The sequence below is a fragment of the Oratosquilla oratoria genome, chromosome 41, assembly GCF_046742065.1.
Source record: "Oratosquilla oratoria isolate Oo_2021 chromosome 41, ASM4674206v1, whole genome shotgun sequence".
NCBI classification, from domain to species: domain Eukaryota; kingdom Metazoa; phylum Arthropoda; class Malacostraca; order Stomatopoda; family Squillidae; genus Oratosquilla; species Oratosquilla oratoria.
This window is the reverse complement of record NC_134817.1, coordinates 19968674-19992597: the sequence shown is the minus strand read 5'-3', so window position 1 is coordinate 19992597 and position 23924 is coordinate 19968674. Positions and strand designations below refer to the sequence as shown.

The 23924-nt window shown below is 38.8% G+C and overlaps 1 protein-coding gene across 25 annotated transcripts in view; it reads right to left on the bottom strand.

Moving 5' to 3' along the window:
- shep (RNA binding motif single stranded interacting protein alan shepard) overlaps window positions 1-20412 on the bottom strand; it is a 654273-nt gene extending 633861 nt beyond the window's left edge. For 4 of the 25 annotated variants that reach the window (XM_076178145.1, XM_076178132.1, XM_076178148.1 and 1 more), the window contains exons 1-2: window positions 20098-20399; window positions 5040-5210 (exon numbers count right to left, since the gene is read on the bottom strand). In XM_076178145.1, coding sequence (XP_076034260.1) covers window positions 5040-5186 — 147 coding nt within the window. In that variant the 5' untranslated portion in view covers window positions 5187-5210; window positions 20098-20399. Of the gene's footprint in view, window positions 1-5039; window positions 5211-20097 lie in introns of all 25 variants that reach the window. The other 21 variants (XM_076178130.1, XM_076178131.1, XM_076178137.1 and 18 more) reach the window with 16 other exon arrangements.
- Window positions 20413-23924: the final 3512 nt, after the last annotated feature.

Sequence of the window (23924 nt, the reverse complement as noted above, 5' to 3'; positions counted from 1 at the left end):
ACAAATGGCTGCACCTCCAGATGAAGGTAAAGGTTTTGATAGGTTTTGAAGACGGATGGCCGAGAGACGATTTTCTCTGATGTCCGTATTGCAGGACCACTGGTACGTATCTCTCACTAGTCCCAATGATTTGAACATCTAAACAACTGCCTTTTTGTTAATCTTGATAAAAACTAAAGATTACTTGTGTGAAAACAGGGGTTCCAAACTGGTGGGCTGTGACCATCTAGGGAGTCACAAAGGATTGGCTTGGGGATTACTTAAAGCTGCTTGGATGAACAATTTTAGTATATTGTATTAATAAAATTTTTGTATTTTTGTTATCTTTATTTTTGTTTTGGTGTATCTTTCCTTAATCATTATTATAATGATTGCATGTTCATATATATCAAGAGAAACCTATATAAAACAAACTGCTGACGGCAGAGGGTCGAGTAGGTATCAGGATTTTGGGAAAGGGGATAAGAGTGCAAATACATTGGGAACATCACCAAGTTAAAGAGAGTACAATGACTCACTAATCCATCCATTGGAAAACATCAATTAATGAAAAAGGAAACTGAAGAATATGATTCTCAAGGGCAACAAAAATAATACCGATTGTGATAATAACAATGAATCAATAGGATCAAAATCAGTACCTTATTTTGAGATATGGGGGAGGGGGGGGCACATTTACTAATCCAGTAGCCATTACTAACAAATCTTAACTTTGATGACACAACAACAAATATTGTCTTTTGATGCTAACACAAGACTGGTGTTTTCACACGTCGAACAAAATCATATCATCAGGCAAAAGTATTTGCATAATCACTTTGTAATATAACTTCAGCATTTGCTGTTTTTCTTGATAAAGAATGGATGACTGGTGCATTGCACTCTTGGGAGGTAATATCTAAGTTCACTTTTATATTAATCTTGCATACTGTCACAGCTTCTGCATGAAATACGTGACTTACATAACAGTTCCAAGTTAGTACAGTACTACCTCTCATCAACGGACTAAAAGGGGGGTAACAGTGTCCATTGATGTGAATAATCTGTTGCTTTGGAGTGTTTTTTGGGTGGCATAAAGATTGCACAGCACTAAACAACAGCACCAAAAACGCCGAAAACACAGTGAAAACGCCACAAACACAGCTAATCAACGTCCGTTAATGAGAAGTAGTACTGTACTTGTAATACTCATCCAAGAACTGGGTAAGGGAGCAACACCTTTTTATAGTAATACAAAGATAGTGGCTCATGAACAGCAGGAATCAGACACTTCAGATTGTCAAAACGAGTCAATATTTTCTCCACTTGACTACTTCAGATATCTCAACTACTTCAGTACTTAAGATTTGTCGACAACCAATCAATCCACAGCCCCAGATCTTGCAGGAGACCTGCAACCCCAAGGAACCTCACCATGGTCGCTAGGTAGGCCCATAGGCCACTCAGAAAAACAATTGTAATTTTGTCTGACATGGGCAAGTGTATGGCATTATGCGATAACACATTCTTTGTCTTTTGTGTAGACCACATCTGGGAGATGCTGCATTTATTTCTAAGCTAATTATGTGGTGGAACTGTTTTAATGCCAAGTGACGATTTAGTGTAGACAAGTTGGTGTTACTGTGAATGCTTTCTCTTGTGTGTTAATGTCATGGAGTAGCTGGTTTAGTCGTGAATTTAGTATTATGAGCAGTGTTTGTTTTGTCTTGTTTTGTTTTGTTTGTTTTGTCATCCAGGAGGTGCTAATATGAGAGGGAGGGTGGAGGGGTTGGAGTGTATTCAGGGATGGAATGGGTGGGAATGAATTTATGCCTTTTCCTTTTTGGCTACCTCCCTTGAAAGGGAGAAAAAGCCTTGGTATATGTATGTATGTGTATGTATATTTGTTTTGTCAATCAATCTGTTGCATCACATCTCTCTTGTAGGGGAGATGTGTGTGTGATGTGTGTATTTCTGGGAAGGGGATTTCCGTAACACTAAGAAAAAAAAATTGCTTTTCATCAACAATAAAGCCTACCATCTAAAAAATGTGAATCATACTGTTAAAGTGCAAAGGTTACCAACAGCTACTGACATCAAACTTTATTGATGGATTTCACAACCAATGATACATTTGCAAGCTTACCACATGTTGGTAACTGGCTACGGTTGACTGCCTTGAATTTTCATGGTAGTTTAAATGAACACCCCAATTACTACAATAAAGACTAATGGTACCACTTAGTTCTCACAAATTAAATTTATTTGATTCTGGATCAACAATCAATTCATGTACAAATGGAAATTAGTGTCCCCATCAGATATCATAGTCTCTTCCCATTTTCAGTAAAAGTTTAGATTTGACTAAATACAAATACTGTTTCACTGGCAGCAAATACTCCTTTTCTTGGACTAAAATATATGTATCTATTAAGCTGTTTCACTTTGTTAGACCAACAGTAAAATATGTATGTGTAGTGCTTTTGTAGGGTGAAAACACATTACCTTGCTGCAGACTGACGAAACTATACTCAACACTCCATTTAATGTACTTAAGGAGGAGGGAACACTTGGTCAGTTGATTTGAATTGTCCATATTTTCGAGTGGGTGGGGGTGCAAGTCATTTTAGGAATAAAAACACTGGTAACACAACCATGAATCCAGCATACATACATATATATATATACAATATATAGATATAAATAGTACTGTAATTTAAGCAGAAGTGTTTTATTATGCACTATCATATGAACCCAATGTTGATTACTAAACCACTATAACCACCGTTCACTAGATTAAGTGGACGCTAAAATGCAAATCAAACTTCTTGCCAGCTGCCATGATATCAACATCATATACCCTGACCCTACATAATCATTTCTACATATATATATATATATATATATATATATACATATATAAACTCATCTAAATCTTTCTCTCAATCAAATTTCACACATTTTCTTGGCTTAATATCACCAGATGTGCTTGTAAAAACCCATCAACACTGAATTGAACTGCATATAAATAGACACAATTTTTTTTTTTACACCAAACTAATCACAGATACAGGTTACTGATAACTCACACTCTAATTTCTTAATTAGAAAAAGTTTCTCAGCAACAATGTGTTTACATCAACACTTTCCTCATGTGTCATGGTTATGCAAATACTGTACACTTTAGAATCACAAAAAGTAAAATAATCATTAAGGCCTAAATGAAAGTATGAACAAAAAGAATTTAAAGTGCATCACTTCTGCCACAATACCCCAGCAGCTAGTTCTGGAATCAGTGTTCAATTTCCAATAAATATTTGGGGAAAAAAAAAAAAAAAAAAAAAAAAAAAAAAAAATATTCAGATCATTTTATTTTGTCCAACCCATTTGAAATCCAAGGAATGGAGGTATGTGACTGGAGGGTCAAGTGAGGTGGAAAATCTACACCGAAAGATATTCAACATCAGCCTCTATTCATATCATCTTAGTATATTTTATGTTACAAATCAAAAGTACTCGTAAGATTTGTAACAATACATATATATGAATATATGAGGTGAGGTGGAAAAATGAAACGTTAAGGCTAGAGTATGGAGTTTTATTCAGAACCAGACATTTCGGCCTCTTGGGACTTCCTCAGTGTTCAAGGAATCCATAATTTCATGTCTAAACATGAAAAGATCTGTTCAAGGAATCCATAAACTCATGTCTAAACATGAAGAGAACACCCTAAAGAAGTAATAATAATTGCCACCTAAAATTTTGCTCACTGGAAACCTAAATCCTCACAGTGGCTAGCAATGGTCCTTGGGTCCTTCCACAGATCTCTCTGGGAAGAAACCTCGGACTGTTGTATGCGCTATTTGTATCGAACGGTTTGTGTCACCTGCTTATAGTAGTAGCAGGGAGGGAGCAGATGCTGGATGTCAGCTCTCCTTATGTGATAAAATGGAGGAAAAATAGTTGCAGTTGGTTGAGAGACCTTGGGCCAAATCCTGTGTCTGATTATCAGCCCACAAGAGCTGCACCTCTAGACAAGTGTTGATGAGTTCTGAAGATGAGTGGGAAAGAAATTATCCTCTCTGATGTCCATCTTGTTGGACCACACCCACAAGTAAAATGAGTTGGAGTCTGATACCTTTTGATCAGTGTTGCAATGCTGTTTAAGTAGTGGGGCTGTCACTACATCTAATTGTATTCTTAGATCAATACAAATCCCATTTAGCCTTATGGTATCCGCAAGTTGGGCAATCTTTAGCAATAATTACGGTATCCATAAAAATTATAAGGATTTTGTAGAGGATGAGATGGATGGATGGGGTAAAATGGATACTGAGCAAGGAAGGGAGAGGGCAGGAGACAAGGGCGAGTGGAGAATGAGTGTGTATATATGATATTGTGATACAAGGAAGGGAGAGGGTGGAGGATGAGGGGGAGGTTAGGGAGTGGTTGTGTGTGAATGATATTTTGATGCAGCCTGAAGGGATTTCTCCCTGTCTTCTCCTTTTATGCATGACGGGACAGAAATGGGGTAGCCAATTATGTGAAACAGCCTTGCTGTGGATGTGCTGCGTTCTGCTGCATTGCTTCTGAGCCAGGGCAGTGGGCAGGATACAGGAATGACCCATCATCCATGAGGGGGTAAGATGAGAGGGGGGTAAGGGTGATAGATGGGAGTGGAATGGGTAGGAATGAAATAGGTGGGAGTGGGTTCTTGCCTTTTGACTTGGCTACCTCCCTGGTACGAGGGAAAAAGCCCCTAGTATACAGATACATTTCGGAAGTGGGATGTTATATCCTCTTATGCAAATTTAAGAGGTATTTCAACAGCATTCTGACGAGCTCCTGCAGTTCTGCATCCTTGCACCTAACATTGTAAGGTCTTCCTTCTCATTTTTGGTTTCCAAATAAATTGAAAAAAAAAGAAAAAGAAAAAAAGAAAGAAAAAAAAAAATCACCCTATCCTTCCAAATAACTAACTGCCTTACAACACACCCATTTACAATATATAGGCATAAAGCTCCTTTAACCATGAACATCAAATAAATCATGCAACTCACCTTTACGAGGGGTTTCTTGTCCTTTGCTGATGGGTTGTGCTGTGTGTCGCCATTCATCTTGCTTCTTCCATGATGTCCCCCTGACCGACCCCCGTCACCCCTTGATGCCCCCCCTGCATCATGCCCCCCAGTTGCCACACCAATCATGCTTCACCAATTGTATAACATAACCTGTTGGAAAAAGAACCGTATCAGCAAGTTTCAAATATCACATTCCATGGTAATTTCTATAACAAATATAATCATTAAGGTCTTTCAACTGCATCTTCATCTTGAAATTTATAAAGCTTAGCCATTATTAATGTATAAATGTCTAAGAATACATAAGAAACATTAAGTTGTTGTATGAAAAAGTTTAATGTACCCTTTTACATATTCAAACAATGAGTCCCTCTTAATTTAGAATAAGATACTAGATACCACCATCGCAAGCTGTGACCTTTCTAATAACAATTCTAGTCATAAACATTAAAATATTATAAAAACAGTATTTCCCTAAACAATGTATCACAGAAGTAAAAATCCTGAAAAATTCAAGCTATAAGAATTGTATTATGTACCATTATATGTATTCACTCATGCATTATTTTTTTCATTTCATAACTATTTACTACTTTTTCTTGAGGGTAATGTTACATAATGCAGGAAATGGACCTGATATTTTGACGCAAGTATAGTAAGCACCTTCTTCTTTGCCAAAAACCAGTACCTTGAGGACAATATCAAGTCAAGGAGGTTAAGTTATAGAGGAGATAAGAGAGGCCTGATCTTACCAGGGCAATGGATTGACTAATTAATAAAGGAAAGATTTAAAGAAGGTAGTAGAAAAGAGTGATAGAAGTCAAAAGTAATCCTTAAAAATTAGTTTCCAATCATAAAAGAATGCTACCTGATTTTTGTCTGGAAGAGTTCACTAAAACCCCTCAAATACCGAGTACCGGTACACAGAATTTATGTAAATAGTACCCTATATGGGACAGTAAACACTTCTCTGGGATAGCATGCTGCTCTAGAAATTTTTACATTATGTGTATAGCTGTACTGAAAACTATCATTATAATGTATCAAACCTAGAAACTGTTGGTGTCTGTTTATCCAACAATATTGGTTATGGATGGGCTGTGATAGCAAAGAAAACTCAGGCAGAGGTACGTGCTATTTTATCTCAACAAAGAATCTAAAAGTGAGCCTGAGGTTTACATACTTACACACCTACACCCACATACATTAAAGGGCTTTCCTGTTTATAAGGAAGTTGGCTGAGTTGGGCCACACATTCACATCATTTATACACAAATAAAACATATTCAACTACTCCTCTCATCTGAAGATGAATGCCGCAAGAATAAAACAAAAATATGTTCAACTCCAACATTCAAAGTAAAGCAATTCTGATCTATGGTGAAAATCTTGCATAACTCAAAGTACTGTATAATTATCAGTGATGGAGATAAATATAATTTCACATAACAACTGCACGTTCACAAGCACTTTCCCTTACCTTACGCTGCCACATATCAATAAACTGCTTGTTTTATTTATCACAAACTCAAATCCACAAATGCAAACTACCTTGTTTATCTTTTGGTACCATGGTATCAGTTTTGTTTTTATTCTCAGAATTATTAAATGATTATGGTATCACAATTTTGTCAATTTTATATTCTTGTATTCGCTGAATAAATGCTATTCTTTGTTACTCATCCACTATTGTATTGTATTGTTGTTGTTATTATTATTATTACTATATTATTATTATTATTATTATTATTACTATTATTATTATAATTAGTTTTACTGTACTATTTACTCCAACAACCATCAGATCATTAACTTTTTTTAATCAGCTATGAATGTCTCTGGTATGAGTACTAAGTGACTGAATGGAATAAATAAAAATATATTACATATCAGACTTTTCTTATGGGTAGACTAGTTAGATAAATTATTTCTATTATACTTCACAGAGTCACAAGAATACAATTCCACCTCTATTAATATAAAACCTTATACAAGTAGTTATTACTGACCATGATCATTTCAAAGTGAATGTAACATGTTAGATACAAAATCATAGAAGTTTGAACTACCCCTGAAATGGGTAGCCATGGTTTGCTCATAATGGCCATGTCCAGAGAGAATTACCTGCATGCTAACACTGATTTGTATTTACTACGAAAAAGCTTAAGCAATTAATTAGGCCGACTTGTGGGCATGGTTTGGAGTTTGCGGAAAAATTTCAACAATAATGCTTGAATGTTGCCCCAAGTTTGAGAATGGATAACTCACAGCCCCACAGTGCCAAGCTTCAGGACTTCTCACAGATCTCTCTGGATAAACACGGCAAAGGAAACATGGACTGGAAGTGAAGCGTGTATTCCTGACGTTTCGTCTATTGACTTTCTCAGGAATAAACGCTTCACTTCCAGTCCGTGTTTCCTTTGCCGTGTTTATGCAACTTGTTCACATGGATTTTCAGATCTCTCTAGGTTTGGATTGTTCTCTGTGTTGTATTTGTGTGAGACAATTTTTATGTCACTGGCTGGAAGAACCAGAAGGGGAGCAGTCACCAGTTGCCAATTCTCTATGTGAAAAGGTGCAAGAAATACAGTTGAAATTGATAGAAAGAAATTTTGGGTCCAATTCAAGAAGCAAGTGTCATGGAAGTGAGGGGGTTGACGGGTTTTGAAAATGGGCAGCTCTGCTGTCCATCTTGCAGGACTACCACAAGCAGGTACCCATGATAAGTCCTACAGTGTTTCAAAAGAGCAAAAATAAAAATTCCTAAACTTGATCATAACTAGAAAACTGTAAGCAAAATGGCAATTTCACAATTGTGAAATTAGCTGTTTGCAGAAATGCCTATCTCTACTGGAATTATTCATGCTGTTAAACTGATGGATCACAACAATAAAATTAAATCTATCATAACTGGTTAAAACTGTATGGTAATTATGAGAACATCATGAGAAAGAAAAAGAGAAAGAATACCATTAGCAGGTGGGAAAAAATATGGAATGTGAATGATAAAGGAAAAACAGGAATAGAGAAAGAACAAGTATATTTCAAAGAGGAAGTACTAAAGTTTGCACAGATGGTATATGTGATTAGGAGAATGAGGGGGGGGAACAGAAGGAGACACAATGAATGGTAGGATGAAAAGATGAGGGTGGTAGGGGCAGAAACATGGAACATAAGAGAAGAAGAGAGAAGGAGTTTGAATGTGTTTGAGATGAGGTGTCTGAGAAGTATGATAGGGGTTACTAGGCTAGATAGAGTGAGAAATGAGGAGGTGAGGAGGAGAACAGGGGTGGAAAGGGAGTTGGGAGATAGGGTTGATGAAGGAGTATTAGGATGGTTTGGATGCATGGAAAGAATGAGTGAAGAAAGACTAGTAAAAGAGGTATGGAAGGCAGATGTGGAGGGAGTGAACATGAGGGGACGTCCTTGGATGAGGTGGATGGATGGGGTGAAGGGGGCTTTGGGGAAGAGGGGACTGTCTGTTGAGGAAGGACGGGAGAGGACAGAAGACAGGGGTGAATGGAGAATGGTTGTATTTGGATGATGTTGTGATGCATGTGGAATGGGTGGGGGGATGGGGGGTGAGGTAGTATGTGTGAGCAAAATTTGACGAAGCCCGAAGGGATTTCTCCCCGTCTTCTCCTTTTATGCATGGGGGGACAGAGAGGGGGGGTCGCCGATTTAATGAAGCGGCCTTGCTGTGGATGTGCTGTGTCTTGCGACACTGCTTCTGACCCAGGGCAGTGGACAAGGTGCAGGGATGACCCGTCATCCAGGAGGTACTAAGATAAGAGGGAGGGTGGAGGGGTGTGGAGTGTATTCAGGGATGGAATGTGTGGGAATGATTTTATGCCTTTTTCTTTTTGACTACCTCCCTTGTAAGGGGGAAAAAGCCTTGGTATATGTATGTATGTATGGTAGTGGTAGAAAAGAAGTGAACACATTAAGAATGGTAGCAAGGAAGAAATGGACAGCCTTAGGAAAGGTACAGAATACAGAGAGTGAAAGTAAAATATGAGAAGAGGGAGGCAAGGAGGAGAGAAGATATAAGGTGGGGTAGGCATCTTGTAGAGAATTTTGAAAAGAATAAGATGATGTTTGGAAAGTAAGTGAATATATTTTGCTTATTGTTATGCAGCCTCAAACCATCTCCAGTGCCTCTTGCCCACATAGCAATGCATTAAACTGCTTGACTAGAGAGCATCCCAGTGGTGCCTTGAGTTTCATTGACTGAAAACCCACAGTAATATAATAGCTGGCTAAATTTCTTTGGCTCTCCCACGGGCTTCTCTGGGAAGAAATTTTGGACTGATATCTGTATAGCATTAGTGCAGAACTGTTTCTTTGCTGATGGCTGCAATTACAGTGGTAGTAGAAGAGGAACAGTCACTAATTGTTAACTTTCCTTGTGCTTAAGGTTTTTAGGAAATACAGTTGAAGCTAATAGAGAAAGATCTTGGGCTCAGTTCAAAGATTGAGTGTCAATACCAAATGCACCTCCAGTTAGAAATTAAATTGACAGGTTTTGATGATGGGAAGCACAAAGATAACTCCTGAATGTTCATGTTGCATGACCACATCATGCAGGCATTCATGTCAATCCCTAGTAGTTCATTGGAGTAAATGAAATGTGTGTGCACGTCAATGACAAAAGTGACTCACTAATTATGCACCACCTATATTTCTAAAACATTAACGACTGATGAAAATATAAATTAAGCAATTATTACAAGCAAATTAGAGATTGAATTAAATAAATATGGTACAAATGACCTGCAATATTTTTTACTTGTTTTCTCACACATATTGTTGAAGAAACAATAATAAACATGCTACACAGCTCCTACAACAAAATACCACAGGGAAGCTTTCTCAAAAACACTACTTTTTCCTCTATTGATAATGTCTTAAGTTTATACTTTACACCACCACTGACACTGTCTTTGGAAGCCATAACTAAGGATAAATAAGCAAAAAATGCTGAGACATTCCCAAAATCACTGGAGCAGCAGGAGCCATTCATCTCTAGTCTAAAATGATAGCAGCAGACACAACACCTTATGTGGTGACCCAGTGACCTTACTTGGCAGGTCACAGAAAATTCAAATGCCCTGTTGTAATTATGTCCAGATTAAAAGAGGTGCTGGATCATCACTTGCCCAAAAATTTATGGTGCAACTGTTAGAGTGACCTACAAACTGAATATTTCACCAGCTGCCTCAGACATCAGCCTCACAGAAAAACCCCTCTTGAGAGAAGTCAAAATCATATCAACATGCTTACATTCAGGACACCATCCAGCATTAAAATAATATAAATACAAAATAGGCTTGGCCACATAAAGCAACAACCACACAGAAGACGCTGAACACCTAATCTTAAATGCTTCTATACTAAATCCTTTGACTACACCACAGCATTTCTTCCCTGAGTGATCTATGGGCACACCTGTTGGTTATAGCTGGTTACCTTAGAGCTGTGGACCTCCTAAAAGCGAGACCTGGAGGAACAGATAGATTGACCAACTGCTGTATCAAGTTTCAGTGACTGGAAACCACACACCCACAGCAGCTGGCAACAGTCATCCTTGGGCCTTTCCATAGACCTCTCTCCAGAGAAACATTGGATTGTTGTCCATGTGGTATTAAAGTGAGTTTGTTTCTGTGTCACCAGCTACCAAGGGGAGGAGGGGAATAGTTGTCAAATGTAAGCTCTTCTAATGTGAAGAGTTCAAGGAAAAAATAGTGAAAGCTGATATAGAGATCTTGGGTCCAGTCTGAAGACCAAAAACCTACCTCCACGTGGAGGTGAAGGTGTTGGTAGGTTTTGAAATTAGGCAGGAGGAGGACAATACTCTGATATCTGTCTCGTAAGATCACCAATAGCAAATACCCATTGTTGGGATCTGTGCCAGCTGCAAGGGGTTCTTGTGGTGGTTTGGCTGCGAACTCTCGCAGTTGGGGGGAGTGGTCCCACGACGTACACAACTCCACACCAACAATGCAATATACACTCTATAATGGATTTATTGGAAAACCCTGTTCCAACTGTAGCATTTCTCAGGATGACAGAACTGCTCAACCAGACAATCTAAGGAACGACGACAATCCATTGTTGGTTCCTGAAACTTGAAGCTAATGACAACAATGCTGCAAAATTATGGAATGCACAGAAAAATACTGGAGAGATTAATGTTGGAAAAAAATACTGGAAAACTAGGGAGAATAGACTAGAGTAAAAGAAATTATAGATGCAATAAACAAAATAGAAAATGGGAATACACCAAGAAGAGGGGATAACCAGTGAAGTACATCTTACAGACTGACAATGAAGTGAACCTATGCATAGGAGAGGGAGGCATGACAAAGGGATGGAAATAGATCTGCATGAGTGACATAGTAAAGGTTGACACAGTTATGAAAGTCATGGAAGAGGTTTGGAGAGACCTTTGTTGAGCAATGGACTTCAAATGACTGATGACATATGACACAAAACCGCCACCAGTTTTGACAGAGACTGACCCCAAAAATTCATGCTAACTGGTTTTCCACCACGCAAAAATGACAGAAATGTAAAGATTTGTGAATAGCCAAAAATATTTGTCTACAAGTATGAAATAGCATTTGATAATGATGAATATTCATCCAGTGCATCACTGATACACACTGTCAATGCACCACCAACCCACAAATTGTGTAACTTTTGCAATATAAATACACCATGGTATTCCATTGTCAGAGGAATATAGGCTACAAATTAAATAAACAAATACTATACAGTACTACCTCTCATTAACAGACGTTAATTAGCTGTGTTTGCGGTGTTTTTGGTGCTGTGCAATCACTATGCCACCCAAAAACCACTCCAAATCAACGGATTATTCACATCAACGGACACCGTTACCCCCCTTTTAGTCCGTTAATGAGAGGTAGTAATGTACTTATATTTTTCTAACACAATTCCACTTTCTCATCACACATTCATGGATTGATGAGAAACAATGCTTGTAACTGAAACTTTTGTTAATATGCACTGATTTGGTGACAAAGTGGTGAAATATAAATTTTCAAGGTCAGCTTGAGAGAATATTCTATGTAACTCTTCACTGTTCTGCTTTGCATCAGTAACGGTTCTTACTAAGGTAAACTTGTGCATTTTTCTTTACAATCTATAAAACAGCATCCAAAAACTTACAAATTTACCTTAACTTAGAACTATGGCCCATACATAACATAATGTCTGCATCTTCTCATTACTCCTTGGTGACACTGCTTACCCCTAATTACCATGACTAAGGAACACTCGATAGTTAGATTAAAAAATCAACCCCTCCCATTGCACAAAAATCTCAAAATACCCAGCCTCACATTGGATACATACAACCTTTACTCCACACATTCAAACCTTTCAGTGAAGGCAAATAAGGAACTGAACATATCTAAAACAGTAGCAAGCACATGATTTTGGCAGTAGAGAGAACATTTATCACAGTACAGGGAATTCCCTATATATGAACTCCCATATACAAAAACTTGAAGGTAAAGGAAATTGTGAGGATAATTTTCTTTATATTAAAGGTATATGCACTGATGATACAAAAAGTATGAAAAAATTATGAAAACATTGTACAGAACCAAATTTACTGCATGAGCAACTGCAGTACCAGTCTTGTTTCAATATAAAGATTATCAATATACAAAAGTGTTTCAAGGTATGTATCTCTTTCGTATATAGGGAATTTCTTGTACAGTTTACAAACAATTCATAAGAAATACACATCATACAGCCTAATAATAAGAAAACCAAGACATACTACAAGCAACACAAAGCATTAAGAAGACCACATCAAAACAATCCAACAGAATATCAACACTGAAACCAAAATCCTTTCCAGTGAGAACTCTTGAGAACTCTTGAACCAATCCATCCCTCATATAACACAATAAAAACATAGTCTACCAAATGCAACATATGATATGGTTTAACGTCATAAACTCCTCCCATTGGAAGGCTAGGATGGTGCTCTTACAGAGGACTTTGTAGCATGCCACAATATACCCATACAATAAATAAATAAATAAATAAATACACATTAAAAAAAAAAAAAAAAAAAATCATTGTAGATTGCCAAATTCTATATTTAACCAAACTTCCCCAGAAATCAACCCAACAAAGAAATCACTTCCAAGACAAACAAAAATCTTACTGGCATGCCTGTGATCACAACATCAATCCTAATTAAAATGGTACCACAATATAATCAGCATGGCAACAGACACCAACTGGTCTGCATATGTAAATTACAAACAAAAGACAGAGCACCTTATAATACAACATCTCTCCCTTATATGGGGAATAGTGTAGACTTAATATAGACTTTGAAAAAGCTTGTGATATTGTCCCATATGAGCACCTACTAAAACTTGCTTTGCACGGAATACGAGGTAATTTGCTATGCTGGATTAGAAACTGGTTGAACAATCATAATTAGTGACTTACTCTGAATGAAGGGAAAAAGAAAAGAAAAGAAAATAATAATTATAATAATAATTCTGCCTTGAAAGATATTAAATTAAAATAGAGTTCCTTAGGATCCTGTTTTAGGGTCACTTCTGCTCACAGTATATGTCAGCGACATTAACCAAAGCCCGTCACATATACACGACTCAAGTAAGTTCAGTTGAGTAAAAACAACTTCGGCTACAACCTTCTATTTTTCAAATCTCCAAACATCAAATCACCTTTGCATCATATATTGAGAATAAGACTTATCGACCCACTGTTGGAGAATAAAACAAGATGGACAATCTGTATATTTCGACCACTATCTGTGGTCCTCTTCAGCAGAAATGGTTGAAATATACAGATTTTCTGTCCATCTTATCTTATTCTCCGACAGTGGGTCAATAAGTCTTATTTTACTAATGTGCTACTACATTAAACATTCCTAATTGACACCCAAGATGGAACCTTCTCTATGCCATATACTGAATAGCTGAATGATGAACTAAGAGATGTTAAACCTATACAAGTTTGAGACACTGTTGAATTGTCCTTTGAGAAATCTAGAATACTGTAAGTGAAGTCATCTTCCACTATTTCAAAATTCCAACATTTGACGAGAATCTTGAATGTATGACAGGAGCTGAAAGAGTTAAAATCTACCCTCCTCAAATTTCTTGATGATACCAAGCTGTGTAGAACAGCAAATAATCACCTTAACTGGACATTCAAGAAGATTCAAACAAGAGCAATGTTCTCAAAAGTGGCTCATGAAATACTGAATGTAATACAGATTTAAAATTCATTTAAGAACACTGAAGCAAAAAATTTATAATATATATTTTACCTTTTTAGCATTCTTTATCATTGTTAACTGTGTGGGAATGTTTCTGTCACTGGCTGGTTAGAGGAACAGGGGAAAGCAGACATCTGTTGTCAGCTCTCATGAGAAAAATGGAGAAAAAAATTTTGAGGTTGAAAGGCAGCGAATTTGGACCCAGTCTAAAGACTGAGTACCAGCCCCTCCAGGCTGCACCTCTATATAGAAGTAAGAATGTTGATAGGATACGAAAATGAGAAATGAGGAGACAAGTCCCTTTAATATTTATCTTACAAGACCACTATGTGTCATCCTTATGGTTGGTATTACATTGTACTACTAGATTCTAACAAATAGTCACAACTTTGGATGAAACTATGCCAAGAGAGCAAGCATGATTTAGAAATCAGATTCATATATACAATACTCATCAAGAGTATGTGGCCTTTACTCATTGCAACCATATAGTTATGGTGAAAATAGGATGGCATTTTCTGAGGTAAAATGATGTAGACAGAAAGTATCTGGTAACCCCCTGCTGTCGTGTCAAGCTGGCATAGCAGAGCATGAGGGAGAACTCAGCCAATTGCTTCCAAGCTGCTGTACCCTCTCTTCAGGACCTTGCCTTTTTTCTTCATTTCCCTGGGAGGTATGTTGTTACCATGGCACATACAAAGGAAATAACTAAAGAAGTAATTGCCGCAATCATTGGACTAAAGAAGGCAGGCCATGGAACTAAAGAAATCAATGAAATGCTGAAGGTGGCCAAGTCCAAAGTCAAGAAATACATGGCACAATTTCATGAGGGGGGAGGGCTGGAGATACCATTCCAGAATCCTAGGACAGGGCATCCTAAGAAGACTTCTCCTTCGGAAATTTTGCTGTTGTTAATGGATTTTACTCTAAAGTATGTTTTACAATGTTCAAAACCTTTGGAGAAGTCTTCTTTGGCCACCCTGTCCTAGGTTTCTGGGATGGTATCTCCAACTCTCCTCTCTCTCAAAATTAGTCCATGTGCTTTTTGACTGTGGACTTGTCCACCTTCAACATTTCACCAATTTCTTTAGTCCATTGCCTGCATTTTTCAGTTCACTGATTTGGGGAATTACTTCTTTGGTTAATTCATTTGTAGGTGCCATGGTATTGATACAGTCCCTAGGTTAAATGAAGAAAACCTGTGTATAAATAGCCAGGGTATCGATGAGACGGGTTGCTTGTGTATGTATATCCTCTTTCCACAGCAGCACAGGAGCAATTTGCTGGGTTCTCCCTCATGCTCTGCTCTGCTGGCCTGGTGCAATGGCAGAGGGTTACCAGGTACTTTCTATCTACATAATTTCACCTCAGAAAATAATATCCTATTTTCGAAATAAGTATATAGCCATAAGTGGTAGGGGCCACACATTTTTGACGAGCACTATACATACATGAAATAATGTTACTTCATGTTTCACTAATTGGAAACCCATCCCACAGCAGCCAGTAATGGTCATCAGGCCCTGCTATTCAACTCTTTGGGACAGAATATATGACTACTGAAGTGTTATGTGCCTGCCTGTACATCACTACCAAGGAGGAAGAGGAAGAGAAAGAGGAGGTGGTGATGGTGAAGGTGGTGGTGGTGAAGAAGGAGGAGAAGGAGGAGAAGGAGGAGAAGGAGGAGGCAGAGGAAAAGAGGTTGAGGATGAGGAGTAGTAGGAAGGAGACGCTAACACGAGAATGTTATCAGTTAGTTCTTGTGCTACTATTCCTATCACTACAAGTCTGCATCTCCTCAGGAGTCCACAATGATGTTGATTACCCAACTACCATGAACCTACAATACTGTACACACAATGGACAGACTAAAACCTCTCCCAGAGGACAAGACCCTAACATACTTGGCCTTATATTTGATACATGCATAACCTTCATCTTACACAGTGAAGACTTAAAAAAATATACAGAGGTGTAACAGGTACAGAATTTGGAAAATTAAATAAATGCTAACTACTATCACTGATGGGAATAACAATGAGAGACTGAAAGAGAGCAAGTTGGTTGAGAGGGCAGACTAGAGTGAATGATATTGTGGAGGCGGTAAAAGAGAGGAAGTGGAATTGGGCAGGTAAGTCGGTGTGAACGACTGATGAGCGATAGAGCAAGTGTGTTACTGAGTGGATGCCGTGAGATGGGAAGCGTGGAAGAGGGAGACCAGACAGGAGGTGGAGAGACAAGATTGAGAAGTTTGCAGGAGTGATGTGGCAGAGGTTGGCACAGTCGTGTGAATCATGGAATGTTATGAAGGAGGCCTTTGTTCAGCAGTGGACTCAGGATGGCTGATTTGACTGATTGATTGACAGACTATGTATAAACAATCTATAACAACTGCATAACTATGGATCAACATTGTACATACATACATACATATATATACCAAGGCTTCTTCCCCCTTACAAGGGGGGTAGCCAAAAAGAAAAAGGCACAAAATCAATCCCACCCATTCCACCCCTGAATACACTCCACACCCCTCCACCCTCCCTCTTATCTTAGCACCTCCTGAATGACGGGTCATCCCTGCACCTTGTCCACTGCCCTGGGTCAGAAGCAGTGTAGCAAGACACAGCACATCCACAGCAAGGCCGCTTCATTAAATCGGCGACCCCCCCCCTCTCCGTCCCCCCATTGCATAAAATGAGAGGACGGGGAGAAATCCCTTCGGGCTGCGTCAAATTTTGCTCACACATACTACCTCACCCTCCATCCACCCGCTCATTCCACCTCATGCTATCACAACATTATCCATATACAACCATTCTCCATTCACCCCTGTCTTCTGTGGTACCCAAAAATTACAAAAACAAATATCTTACACACAATGGTACCCACTGTGGTACCCAAAAATTACAAAAACAAATATCTTACACACAACACATAATAAGACATTACATATAATAACTGGATGTATTGAAATACAACCAAAACAACAGCTAAACACAAAAACCAAAATACTTCCCTCAAAGCAACACATGATATCGATTGGCCCACAGTTCTGTGTTAAAATCCCTTAAGCCCATCCATCTCTTACATCAAATCACATCACGCAAACACAGCCTACTAAATGCAAGATAAAAACAACCCCAATAGTATTCTGTTCAAACATCAAGAGCCTACCCAAAGTATCCCACATGTTCATCCAAAACCAGATCCATTTTGGTTCTCAGCAATGCAGATAAACTATGCAAGGAGATGCTAGAACTACTAAACCTACCATCATTATAAGACTGAAGTGACAACTGCAGTGTCCAAGCCACAAATAGAAAAAGACATAATTAACAGAGAAGATATTTTGATCTGGCATGGGAGGGCATCTCAAGGTCATGGAAACAAAGTGAAGAAGACCAAATGTCAGAGGGATGTGAAGAAATACAGTTTTCTGTATAGATACATAAATTTGGATTGCCTAAAATACGATAGAGCCTTAGCTGGGATCTTACGTGAATTTAAAGATTGGTATGACAACTGAATAAAAGAGAGAGGACCCCATGAAGATAACTCCTTTCCAATACACTACAATTTTGTCTACACATAAACACTTGGATCACAAAACATGCATTTCACAACAGACCACCAAATTCCTTCCCAAAATTCCCCCATAGTCAACCTAGCACACAATTCACTATTTAGACAAACAAGAATTGTGGTAGCAAATCTTAAACCAGTAGTAAGAGAGACAGCCTGGCAACAGACACTAACACTAAGTGCCCCCAGATGCAACCACTTTACACAAGAACATTGGCCTTCAGTCACTCCCTCCATACAGCAACACAAAATCTCTTCATCAAATGACTTGTGAGCTAAGCCTGTGGCCACTACCAGTTTCAGGCCATAGGTCTTCTGTAAAGAGAACTGGGGCAACAGACTGAACGAATGAAGATCACATTTTAGCACCTAGTTTCTCCTCCAAACATCCTCATTCAATACCATTACCACTCCATACTAAAAAAAAATCAGTTAACCACACAAACAAACACATATTTCTTGGCACTAGAGAAATTCAAACAAAATTAAGATGCTCTATACAATGCATTAACAAGAAGCCTCAGGTAAAGCAATATGAATAAGGAGAAAGTTGCACAACACACCTCATTCTCTGATGTTTTGTTACTGATCCTATTCAACATATGGCACTGACAAAATAGCACTGGAGAGCAGCATCTTATGCTCATTATCACCGAATATCTCTGTGGTCCCATTATGATACCCCCTAACCCTCCTGCTGCTGTACTAAACATGAGAAAAATAAATCACTAACAATCTATTTTGTCACCAAATATTCAAAATCCTAGTATGAATATATACGGGATTGTTGGTAAGTAATTTTGATATGATGAGCACAGGATGGGTGGGGTATCTAATAGTTGGTTGTACCAAAAATTTTCAACCAAATTGTATCAATTAAGAGTTCTTTCATGGCATTATAAACAATATTCAATCATCTGCTACTATAGCAAAATTAAAATGTGAAGCAGAACATAAATAATGATTTACAGTGCCATCTCTGGGCACAGATTTTTTTAATGGATGAAACTAAAAATTTAAAACTTGTATCCCAGCCCTAGAATTGGGTTTCCAGAGGTTTTAGATAATATACCTTCTGCAGAATAATTTTCAAACTGTAGCTAGATCAAATGTTTACCAAATTCTTGATAGTATTCCATACAAGATCAAGTTAAATCAATGTCACCGTTTCATTTTCTTTACCACTCCCTTACACCCGATAGTACATCACGAGATTCTTGCTACCTTTAAATACTATATCACCTCTTTGGAGATCACTTTGCAGTTATTCTGAGAATCAATCTATCCAATTATTTATAGAACAAGACTTCACCTTCCAACACTATCAACACCAGCAAAAATAGTCTACTTCTGTCACCTGACCAGTCAATCCCTATCAATAAATTTTGCAGACTAATTCTAAAAATAATTACAAATGATCAAAGCAAATATTAATGTTTTCATTTAGAATGACCTTCCTCTTGAACCAGGCATGTGACAAATTTAATTAGGCCAAGTATTTTTTCTGATAGAGGTTTTGACATATGCAGTGTGTTCTTGGCTAAAAACCTAAACTACACTTCTTGAACATGCCCTATGTGTCTAGAGTGTTATGAAACAATCCTGTTCAGTGTTCTGCAGTCATCATGGAGGCAATTATTGGATACACTAAAAAAATGGGCAGTGGGTGACATAATTATCAAAATCAGCCTGCAATCTCAGTCCTAGACAATAATCCACTTATGACGTGAAAAATAAGGACTGAAATCACTCAAGGAGGGTTGTGGCATGAGGGAAATATGTTCTCATGAGATGTCTACAGGTTTCATGACAAGATGCAACTATATCGAAGCCCGCAGCTGCTACTCAAGGCTACGTCCATCCAAACTCCTCCTCCTCATCCACCACCATGATCCATCGCTCTCACTGCCTCCACACCCATACACTGTTTACACGAGTCACACAACACTATACTACACCTTACTGAACTACTGGTTGCGGGAACACAGTAGTGCGAAGCGTATTTCACAATGAAAAGGCCAATGACAAAATGCCAGCACCTCGACTCAAGTTGCCAAGTGGGTGCGGAGTGCGAACATCTGGACTGCGGACCCCTCGCAACTTTGTGACACTTTTCACACAATTCTTAGTTGTAGATCACTGCGGCACACTTACCTAACGAAACAAAGTTGATTGAATGTTCATAACGTGCGTGATTTTTACAGAATCAATTGGTGGGCCATGAAATTAGGGTGTAAATGTCTCGTCAACTTCACCACTGCTTAACAAACACCCTACATCGAGTGACGAGTACTGCACCCCAGGCGAAATGTAATCAGCTGATACAATATTTTCTTCTAAAACAGTATATTCTGTATAGACACACGATCTTTTAATTAAAACATATTTATTCCATATCACTGATTTTTTCGTTATATGTGGCACTTGTATAATGCCTTAAAACAGTCAACATGTCATTTCCAATAGTGAGAGAAAAAAGTGGTCTCGGTAAAACATTATTGGAACTAGCAAGTGGGATGGGCAGGGCGAGAGCTGCTAGAAATGCCAGTTAGGGTTTTCTTTTCCTTATTTCTATTCATTAACCGTACTATTTATTTTATATTGTAATCCGCCTATTTGCATTGACTTTTTCATCATAGGCTATTAATTATAGTGAACTCCAAGGTTGTTTATCTTGTGTACTATCACGCAGGTAAAAAATATATTAAATAGAAATTGGCAGCCAACAATCGCTATGCCATACAATGATGATGGGAACTTTAAATACAAGTTTATTTTGAGACATTTAAAGAACCAACAAGTTTAATGTTCTGTTAGCTATCATGAAACTAATATTGATTTTGATCGGTCTCATTACTTGGGCCACACACAACTTAGGGATCTTTTTAAAAATGACCGAATTCTTGTAGATAGCGCAACCTCTTCCATAGACAGCAAGGTTGCCTGATCTGGGAAAACAACATTCCTCCATGCAAGGCTCTCGTTCGGACCGCATGACTTCCAGCGCTCCAATTTTCAAAATGAATCCACTTCTCGGTTTGATGTAGAGGTCTGGACAAGAAGAGCAACTATCCGTGGGAAATTCAGCCTTTCGATCAGAAGGATCCAATCAATCAACAAGTATGTCATGCATTTTACACTCTTATCTGGTAGAGTTGCCAATTCGAACTCAACAAATATATAGTAATTCTACTTATTAAAGTCAAGTGACTCAGCACAACTTTATCGTTAAAGTTTGAATTATTGTGAACAACTTTAAGCCGCAACTTGATTGTTATTCAATATGGGTCTCAAATATTCATTTTTGACATTTCATTCTCATATCCGGGGTGGTGTTAAAGGACGACGACAAAATGAGCTCAAGGCTTGGTTGCTCCATCACAAATCTATCGCTCAGGAAAAGTTGAGTAGTTCTACAGCTCCTACAACGCCAGGGGGAAGAACGACGGGCCCATCACGATCAAGTAAATGTCAAAGGAAATTATTCTTGTGCTTCTTGTTATGAAATAATGCCACTAGATTATGAAAAGACAAAAATCTAACAAAACAATTTGCCATAATAAATAAACTTAACTGTAGACTATGCTTGGATATGGTCGCAAGGATTTATTTATACGTCTAAAAACTTAATCAACTTCATAATCGAATGCTCAGCACTATAAATAAGCTCTTTCGCTTGATGTATCTGCATTACATAAAGTGAATTATACGAATTTGCTTAAATTTTAAAGGTTGTTTTCTACAGCGAGGTTAAGCCTGTAATGAAAATAAAATCTTATCTTCCTGAGTTCGCCCGCTATATCGTCCTCCCTTATCTCCCATGCCTGTAGATTTCAGTATACAGTCCTTGCTCATGCACATAGATAAAAGCATGTACGCACGCACGCACGCAGCCTGACGGTCTAAAAGTGAAAACAAATTCTTGATCAGAATTTTTAATTATTTCAAAAAAATCGTAACTTTATCTAAGTACATTAAAATAATTAAAAATTCACATTGCATATATTGTCAATATATTTATTAAACGTTCATGTAAATGTTTGACAAAGACGTTTAAACGTTTGGGAACCGAACACCAAACGTATGCACGTCCACGTAGCATACCCCCGTACGTGCACATGCACGCACGCATAGAGGGAGAACGTGAGTACGTACATACGTACACACGCACGCTTACTCCACCCCGGCAGCCACTCTCTCTCTCTCTCTCTCTCTCTCTCTCTCTCTCTCTCTCTCTCTCTCTCTCTCTCTCTCTCTCTCTCTCTCTCTCGCACACGCACACACACACACGCACGCATGCACGCACGCACACATACATGCACACGCACGCGCGCATACACACACACACACACAAACACATACACACACACACGCTCGCGTACACGCACGCACGCACACACACATACGCACAAACACATCCACGTACGCACACACACACACACACACACACACACACACACACACACACACACACACACACACACACACACACACACACACACACACACACACAAACACCTCGATGGCGCAGTGGCAAAGTTCCCGGCCGTTACTACGGTGGTCCGGGTTCGAATCCTTCCCAGGGCTGAAATAATTTCAATATCGCTGCGCTGCGAGTCGTTACTTCAAATCTCGTGGGCGGGGAGTTGAGTGTGTGTGGGTCATATATGAGCCGTGAGCTCTCTTCTAGGAAAGAAATAGCTGTTGATCACGAATCCAACACGTGATCCAAGACCATGGTGGTGAAACACACACACACACACACACACACACACACACACACACACACACACACACACACACACACACACACACACACACACACACACACACACACACACACACACACACACACACACACACACACACACAGACACACACACGCACACACACACATACACACACATACGTACACACACACACATACGTACACACACATACACGTGCGCACACACACACATACACGCGCACACACACATACATACACACACATACACGCACACGCGCACATACACATGGGAGCATACGCACAAGCACACTCACTCGCGCGCGCGCGCGCGCACACAGTAATCAATGGTGGTTGTGGTTCCCACCATGCGCTGGGTGTGGTGACTAAGTCCCACCTACCCACAGCAGGTATCGGCGACCATAGGGCACTGACTTGGAGTACGACCATGGGGTAATGGCAAACCCAACTACTGCCTCGAGGTTCACTGACAACCCGCAACCCCACTACAGCCGGACACGGTCCTTGGGCCTTCCTGCAGAGCCCTGTGAGGGGGATTTTTTGATTGTTGTCCGTGTTGTGTGTGATCATAAAGGCGAATAAGGGACTGAAGATCTTTTGAACGGTTGTAGGGATACAGAACTTGAATTTTGAACAAAATGGACATAATTCACTGTTTATGAAGAACTCATAAAGATACAATTGACTATACATCCCCAGAATGTTATTCATTAATGAAGAAAAAAGATTATTTTTGAATAACAGTTTATATTATAAAAACACAGAACATTTACGTTCAGAAATAATTCCCCTTCCCATCCCTCACATCACGTGATATGTCACGTGATGTGACATATCACATGACATGACAACATACATCACGTCACGTGACACTACATGACATCACATGACATATCACATTACATCGCACAACATCTCGCATGACATATCAAGTGACATATCACATATCACATGACATTCAACATAATATTAGATGACATATCACAATGGCATAGTACATGGTATCTCAAACTACACCACCAACGCAGCACTCAACAACACAAACTACTCCACCAGTATTCTACTTCTACAACAACCTCCATCATTTGGCGACACATCAACAGTCTATCCCTCCCTCTATCCCTCCCTCTCCCTCCCTCCCTTCCTCTCTTCCTCTCTCTCTCTCTCTCTCTCTCTCTCTCTCTCTCTCTCTCTCTCTCTCTCTCTCTCTCTCTCTCTCTCTCTCTCTCTCTCT